The sequence below is a fragment of the Branchiostoma belcheri genome, unplaced genomic scaffold, assembly GCF_001625305.1.
Source record: "Branchiostoma belcheri isolate BF01 breed outbred unplaced genomic scaffold, Haploidv18h27 scaffold1, whole genome shotgun sequence".
Classification (NCBI taxonomy): domain Eukaryota; kingdom Metazoa; phylum Chordata; class Leptocardii; order Amphioxiformes; family Branchiostomatidae; genus Branchiostoma; species Branchiostoma belcheri.
The window spans coordinates 2404559-2412893 of NW_017802379.1; the positions used below are offsets into that span (position 1 = coordinate 2404559).

An 8335-nucleotide genomic window follows, 5' to 3' on the forward strand; every position below is an offset into this window, starting at 1 on the left:
ATATTTAGAAACACAGCACAACTTGTACCTATAAAATATGATTTGTAACTTTTACAACGTGAACTGTCATATTTTTGGTTTATCTGTCTGATTAAAATGTAGCTGTAAATATTCAGGTTAAAGGTCAAATTAAAATTTTCAAGATGGCGGCGACCATGGGAAGGTTGACGAGTGTCTTGCGTCAGCAGGCAAATTCCACAGTTTGCAGGTATGTAAAAGGTGTACAGGGCGTGTGCGCATCGAGAATGATTGCCTGTGTTTTTGGATGAGAGATCTTGCAGTTTTGACACGTTTCAGAACTGTTCTGGCGAGGTAGTTTTGTTCGGCAGAGGGCATACCGTCTCTCCCAGCTCTCTCCCCATCTGAAAAAATAGATAACGTTTTATATGCCAACGAAATTAATTCCAAAGACCACACGATGTTGAAATTCTTAACTTCTAACAACTTATATTTTTACTTTATCAAAGAGACTGTGGAGTCTTCGAGTTGTGAGAAATAGATGTATTTCTTTCAGGGCGTTTTGTTGTTCTTCTGAAGTTATTTGCTAAGTGGAGGCGTTGTCCAAATACTACGTTTTCATTGGTCGACCCAGCGATGACGCAAATGCAAATATTAGTTGACCCAGAATGGCTAGCAGCCAATGTTTTGACAAGTAAAACGTGCGGTTTTCCAAGAAGCGTGAATGTATTAGTGCTCAATGTACGGAAACATGTACAGTACTTTCTTTACACTTTGCCCACAGAAAACTACATGGATAAGATGAGCATTGAAACTTCATTTGTGTTTGCATAATGTTTACATTTATATTTTTGTTTCTCTATGATTTATCACTGTTATCTTCTGTGATCTATAAACAAAATCCCAGGGCAGGCACATGAGGCAAGAGGGTAACCTCGCACTAATGCAGCTGAGATATATCTGTATCATATGACGTGTTTGAGGGATTAAAGTTACCAAGGAAGCCTATTTTAGAAATGTATCAAATTGTTTATATCTCAGCTCTCAGTATTTGTACTGAGGACAAGGTCACATTGATACGTGCCTGTGTTTTTGATAAATACAAATATACAGCAATGAGCAATGTCTGATTGTCCATTGAGTTTTTGCTGTTGAAAACACCTTTGTAGAAAAGACCTTAAGTCTAAGAAATGGTAAATGCTGCCTCTAAGATGAGAATTTTCACAATCTAGCACCTGAAGTATTAGTAATAAGGTAAAAATGTGAAATTAGCTAGATGTAAGTCCTTAGATGACTACATCTTGTGAAGTTAAACCTTGTTTTCCCCCAGGCCCCTGTTCACATCTACAGCCGTACACGATGAGAAGGCAGAGGGTGGCAAGAGCTGGTTCACTAAACTGTTCCCAGAGAAGATCCAGGCACCCACGGACGCACACTCCCGTCTGCTCACTGCCAAGGACCTGGTCTACGAGATGCAAAGTTAGTACATACTGTTAATCGTTAAATAAAAGTTTGTGATGGTTTCATTTTTGCAGTGACCATCTCAGTACAACTACTACTAGTGTTTTAACTTTCTCTTCTTATTTCAGTCCATGATGTCAAGCCAGAGTATTTTGAACAATATAAGGAAATGACGTAAGTAATTCCTAAGTTTCATTGTCCCTATTATATTCAATTTGATGTATGTATATGTACATGTTTTAACTCTGCTGATAGGTGATTTTTAAGTAACGATGATTAAGAAGTTTTGATATTTTTGCAAATATTTTAAAATATTTTGAAACTTTTCATCCAAAGGACATCAATGCATTAGGAAATATATTGTGTGCACTTATCAACTAAAAGAGTGTTCCTGGTCACATACACTTGTGTCTTATCATCTTGTCATGTTGTTGTCATCTGTCCTGTAGAGAGGAGTATTACCCCAGGATACACCAGTCCTCAGAGTTCCCAGGAGAGGTCAAGGGGTCATGGTACACTGCCTTTGGATACCAGGATCAAGCAGGTAATTCAACTTTAGACATACAAAATACAGTGACCACTTGCATTTATTTTGGTCAGTATAGGTATAGGAGCAAGGAGTTGAGACAAAGACGTGTTATTATGTTAGACATTAACCAATCATTGAACAGCACAGTATTTGTTGATATATAACATGTGCATGTTTTCCTGTTACTAGTGCATCTGTGGATATACAGAGATGGTTATGATGGGGTCACCAGAAGTGAAGAGGCCTTACTGGGTGACAAGGTAAGGCTGCAATTTGTTGGTACATACATTTCCATGATGAGCTGTCCAGCCCCAAGGATCTGAAGTTGGGGGTTTTGCTACTCACATGTTCAAACTGCCCTATATTGAAGAAAGCACTCAACTTTCATCTTTAAAAAAGTAGAAAAGTGGCATAAAAGTTACCACAAACTTACGTCATGAACACTTTCCTCTGTACTTTGTATCAACAGGAGATGCGACAATTTATAGAGAAGCGTCAGAACATGCTGCGGGCTCGCAGTAACCAGCTGTTGTTAGAGTTCAGCTTCTGGGGCGAGCCACAGCCACGGGAAGGCTTCAACGTGTACGAGATGAGAAGTTATCAACTCAAGGTACAGTCTCATCTTAGTTATATGTAGACATTCATTCTGGAGAGTAGGTGCACTGGTGTACCTAACCCTGTAGCATAAAATGACAACCTAATTGTCTACGATGAAAATATTTGTTTTGATTCAAATGCAAAAGTTACTTGTATACATTCTTGTTTGCTTCCAGTTCCAGCTTTTGTACTATTGTATGCAAAATTCCTACTATTGATATGTTTTAACATCTTGTACTCTTTCTGTACCCTTCAGCCAGGGACGATGATTGAGTGGGGAAATAACTGGTAAGTAGGAGTGGCTGTTGTTGCATGTGTGTATGCTTCCATGTTTGTCTGGGCCATGTGTGATGCAATGTGAAGTTGTATGTGCCTTGGATAAAGTAAAGTATCAATGGCAAGCAGTGCATGCATCTGTGTCATCCAAAAGTAAACAAAATACATATAAAACTTAGCAAGCAGTAAAATGCTGAGTCTTCTACTTTGTGATCTTTCACACAATACAACAAAAATCAAAGAAACATTCCCAAAATGGTTCCTAACCAATCTATACACTACATTAAATACATATGTTTAGCACAAGTTGTTTGGAATAAAATATGGCTGTTGTTTGTCAATAATAATGATAAACAGAACATTATTGCAAGGAAAATGAAAGGGTTAACTGTAACTGTCATTTCCTATGTTTCCAGCATGGTATGAAAAATTAGACACAACTCAACTAAAGGTATAAAGGTGGCCAATGCATGCAACTGTTTTCTTTTGGAATTCCAATATTAGTCAATATAATTGATATTAAATATCAAGAAGAAATTGGTCAAAGAAACCCAAGATAGCATTTCATATCTGGTACTTCTTGCTCTGTGTCTGTTGGCTTGATGTCTGCTCTCTGTCCTTGTGTCATGGAACAGATGTATCTGGTCAATGGGTGACACTGTTTGACTTAGATGTCCAGGGTTTAGGTTCATGATAGTCCCAAAGTTTACACAGTTCTCCACTCAGATGAAAAAGATTACCTAGCTTCAGTTAGAACGTGGGACCAAGATCCCATGTTTAAGTAGAGAGGCACACCTTGAGCACACATTCAATAACTATAAGTGCTGCTTGTCACTAAACAACCAATAAACAAGGTGATAACTATTTAAACGATAACTACATTAGAACCCATGTGCCCCGCCCCACAGACTTAATGTTTAGAAGCGTCACTGTGACTTGTCCTGTTCAGACTTAGCTATAACCTGCCGTTCTCCCCCTCAGGGCCAAGGCCATCCCCATAAGAAGGGGTTATACAGAAAGGGAGGTCAATGACCTGAGGAGGAAACATGGAGCTGATTGGTAACAGAGTGCCGCTCTGTGTTCAACCTCTGCATGTCTTACTGTTTTCCCAGCATCTGTTTCTGCAGACTTTTGAATTGACTGATGTTTCTGCTTATTCTGAAAGGGAAGAAAATTTAAGATTCTTGTCATACAAAGAATGTACAAATGTATATTTAGGCGGAATAAGTATATAGAGGATTTAGGAAAACCATACATGTATGTAGTAACTGGCGAAGGACAAACAGTTGTAGGAAAGCTCTCTGTCTTCATGTACATGTGATCAATGCATCAAAAGTTGGAAGTCCACTGTTTGTGGCTTCCAATGGCAGCATTTGGGCCTACTACAGGATTACTAGTTTTATTTTCATTTTGCCTGCTTGCACCATATTTTTATGCAAGAATCATGAAATGGAGTTGGTGCAACCTTGTTAACATTTGTAGAAAAGAACACTAGTAATCAGAAACATCAGGTCTTTTCTGGCATGTTCTGCTGTTCTATGAGTTTGACCAACAACCAAGAGTTGATGTTTTACTCACATGATTGGCATTTTTTTGCCACTTGAGAATTGTTTTATACCCTGAAAATGTCAACATGTACCACACAGAAGCATGCACTGCTTGACAGCAACATTTACCCTGTCCTGACAATGGAACAGGCCAAATGTATCATTAAACAAAAGTGATGCTTTGGTCAGTCCATTTCAGGAATGGGGAGGTAAAGGGTTTCAGTTCAGATTGTTTAAAACTAACTGTTCTTTTGTTACAAGAATTGTTGAATGCTGGTTACAGTTGTTAAGCATGTTTCCTTTTAAGAAAGGCTCTTAATAACTCTTTTGTATAACACTCTATCAGGTTTGATGCCCCAAGGTATTTTCTGTTGTCTAACATTAACTTTACAGTAATTTGCTTGTCGCAGACTTTTTCCCTTTTCAAAATATGTCATCACTAGGGCCAGCTGCTATTGGTCAAAAGTGCTTAGAAATGCCCCTTAGATTTCATGTTCATGTACAGCTCTTTTTACAAGAGATGGCCTTTGGCGGCTAACTTTTTGCAGTTATAACTTACGTTGTAACTTTTGACCAGGGCCCGCGGTATCCAGCATCGTCAGGAGAACAGCGAGGCAGTCGGCGGGTTCTTCTCCCAGATCGGCCCTCTGTACTGTGTGCACCATCTCTGGGGTAGGTTCCACTCCTTACATCCACCGTATGGCGTGTAGGGTGGAGCCACACAGTTGTGCATGTGCATTACAGCAAGGTGCTAGCACACTGATTCCACTGTGTTCAGCTCTTGTAACTTTTTTCCACTTGTTATGTGCTAAGCAGCTAGAAAGCATTTAGTTCTGACAATAAGATAGACATACTGTATATTGCGTATGGAACTGATTTGTTGAGTAACTACAGATCAATTTCACAGTCAGTGTGTTAAATATGGGTTTCCCTTCCAGCGTACAAAGATTTACAAGCACGTAAGGCAACCCGTGAGTCTGCTTGGAGGAAGCCAGGCTGGGATCAGTGTGTTTCATATACAGGTAGGAAGAGCTGCCTTTGCTGTTGCTTCTTTACTGCTGTTGTTGTAATATGTTTCAAACTGCTGGCATCCCTGTCCTTGGTGCTGAAAATGCCTTTGTTATTGTTTGATTTGCTTTCACATGAATCAAGATTGCCTTCATTTTATCTTTAGTACTTTTACCGCTGGTATGTGATGTTTGTTTCAGTGACAACTTACTATTTTTCCACAGTGCCGCTGATTCGCAAGATGGAGTCCCGTGTGATGCACCCTGCTCCGTTCTCCCCTCTGCAGTAGTGGAATAACCCATGAGGAGGAAAAGCTTCTTAACCAATCAGAAACTCAGAATTACCCCCCTCACACACACACACACACACATTGTCATAAACATGTGCATGTATTTTGGATCAGTCCATTGTGTACCTAGGAGTTGAGCTGTGTGAAAAGGTTGAAATGCTGCATGTCCTCTCTTGAAAACTTTATTGACAAATGGCATCCAGCAAGGTACCATTATGGTGTATAGTTGAAATTGAAACGTATGTGCTAGGCAAGTGCCATGTGATACGATAGATAAATCTTTCAATGTTAAAATCTCCCTTCCCCACTACAAATGTCTTACTGTTACTCGAGTTTGGATACCACCCATATGAGATAATGAGTTCTTAGAGTGCCTTTAATATTCTTTAATGCAGGTATCAGTTGTCTTGGGGAAATGCAATAGATAAGTTTGCGTAAGCTGTCACAAGCTTCCAATTAATCATTTTGACTGCATATGTGGATGATGCTTCTTTTCTTATGCTGATAAAAGGAAGTTTACATATATTTTGCAGCTGACTTGTTTATTCAGTTTGAGATACAATCTCTAGTTTCATCTCATGGCTTTTTTGGTGATGATGCCTCAAGGACAGAGCATTTGAATTTAAGTTGATATATTTCAAGTTTAGATGTGTATTTAGATACACAAAGTGTTTGCAATGCAAGCTACATGTTTTCTTTGGCAATGTCTGAAGAATGTTGTCACTGTGCGCAATTCAGTGTTAATCATAAGGGGTACACATTGAGAAGAAGGTGGGGGGTGGGCAGGTGTTAGGTCATAGTCAGGTGTGCAAAAACATGGATATAAGGGTGGGTTGTGGCTTGGGGTTAGCATTACAAACACTAAGATTAGTGGTAAGAAGAAACCTGTATGAAAAATCAAGTTGCGTAGTTTTGTGGGAATCCAGAATGCTTGTACATTAGTATAACAGACTTTCTTCCTTTGATGACACAAGGCAGTGCTGTTTCAATAATAAAGTTACCATAACAGTTAGGATTAACTACAACTTAAAGCAATCCAGGCTGCTTTTTTGTTTTAGTTGCTGGGTGGTAACACCTAGAACTTGATTTGCAAAGCTCACTTTTGCTAGTTTTCTCCTTTGCTAGGGTAAGTCCTTTCTTACTGACTTCTCCCTTGTGGTGCATGACGAAGCTCAAACTTTCAAAGCACAGAAATGATAAACACCATTTTGACACTCAGGTCAGCATTTACATCATCATCAAGGGACATCCGTCTTAAGAAAAACTATCAGAAGTTGAATTCACAACAATTTTGATGAAAATTATTACAACTACATGTAGTTTCTTAGAGCTACAAATGTGAGGGATATAAAGTGTGAAGCTACCAGTATGGCCAAAGTGTCAGAGAAAGCGTAATGATAGGATTGTCGAGGCAGCTTGATAAGGAGAGGTAGAGGTTATATATCATGTTCATATGATAGTAATTTTGAACCGTAGAGTTTTGTAGCAGATTAAGTCAGTTTGAAGACTAAAGATATTTTCTCAATAGGACTGTTAGGTTATTGCAAATTGGCACATTGAATAATACATTATTTCTCCGACGTCATCCAGGCACAGACGCGTCTTACTTGGCGGGAGATGAAATACGAAACATGGAACTACATGTGTATATTGGTGCTAGGGTTAAGTATTATATGTTCTGGTTGGAGCCAATTTCGTGCTAACCAACTAGCCAAAACATTTAAAAAGAATGACATGAAAGTCACCTAAAATGTCGACGTGGACAGTACTGGTAACATCACGTGTTCTTCATTCAAGGAGGGATGGTTTTGTAGGTGTGTGTGTCGGTGTAAATAAATATCACAACGTAGTTTTGTCAAGTTCTGTAATTTTTATTGTTGTACACGTACTTTTTGGGGGGATTGAGGTAGCTCTGGTTATGAGTAAACATATTAAAGTGTTATGTCTTTGTATCCAAAGTCTACGAAACGTTAACGTTATTTCAAAATATGGCGCGTTGTGTATTGCATATTAGTGGACGAAAATTGAACATTTAAACCGCATGTACGGTAGCTACATGTTTATACTAGTACTTGGTCCGTTGAAATACCTAGCACAGAAGACATAGCAGCGGTCTCTTTACAGGGATAATTCCCTGAAGTTTGCTGATGTTACGTACAGGAAAGTTCGAATGAGCAATCTCTTGATCGGGAGATGACTATGGAAAGTCTTCTCGGGGTTATTGTCTGCTTCACATGAGATACGAGTACTAGTAATTTTCAGTTCCCATGCCTTATGTATGCGAGGCCCTCCGCTTGTCTATCTAAAGCATAGGTCGCGGCGTACTGGCCGACGGTTGGCCATTCTTACGGCTAACCATGCAGGATTATTGTATCCAGTTGGCCTGACAATGAATGGATGGTGTCTTGGCACTACATCTCGAACTTCACACAAGCAGTCGCTTTTTAAGAAACATAGACAGTTGGTGTATTTACTGTACGGACAAATTGTACGTTCAAGGCGGGAGCCAGACGAGAGAGAGCCCGGCGAACTCCCTGTCCACGCCGTTGACCCGGCCACGCTTGCAGGACAGCTCGAAGTGGATCTTGGAGCCGGCCTCCACAGGAACTGTTCCCGCCACCGTCATGCCCGCCCAGCGAGACAGGGTGTTCCCCTGCACCTGCCGCAACA

The 8335-nt window shown here is 39.8% G+C and overlaps 2 protein-coding genes across 3 annotated transcripts in view; one reads left to right on the forward strand and one right to left on the reverse strand.

The window, feature by feature from the left end:
• Window positions 1-134: 134 nt before the first annotated feature.
• On the forward strand, window positions 135-7617 carry LOC109467628 (protein NipSnap homolog 1-like). Of its 2 annotated transcripts, XM_019765660.1 has the most exons (11): window positions 135-208; window positions 1289-1437; window positions 1548-1593; window positions 1869-1963; window positions 2138-2208; window positions 2418-2558; window positions 2802-2833; window positions 3803-3880; window positions 4946-5040; window positions 5307-5390; window positions 5601-7617. In XM_019765660.1, exons 1-11 carry the CDS (start codon window positions 144-146, stop codon window positions 5663-5665), a joined length of 921 nt encoding a protein of 306 aa, XP_019621219.1. In that variant the 5' UTR covers window positions 135-143; the 3' UTR covers window positions 5666-7617. The 2 variants fall into 2 exon arrangements, with proteins under 2 accessions (XP_019621219.1, XP_019621228.1); XM_019765669.1 differs by lacking the exon at window positions 3803-3880.
• A 509-nt stretch (window positions 7618-8126) lies between these two features.
• The window catches only part of LOC109468373, a 14974-nt gene continuing 14765 nt past the window's right edge, over window positions 8127-8335 (reverse strand). The window contains exon 8 of the mRNA XM_019766626.1: window positions 8127-8324. Coding sequence (XP_019622185.1) covers window positions 8160-8324 — 165 coding nt within the window. The 3' untranslated portion in view covers window positions 8127-8159. The remainder of the gene's footprint in view (window positions 8325-8335) is intronic.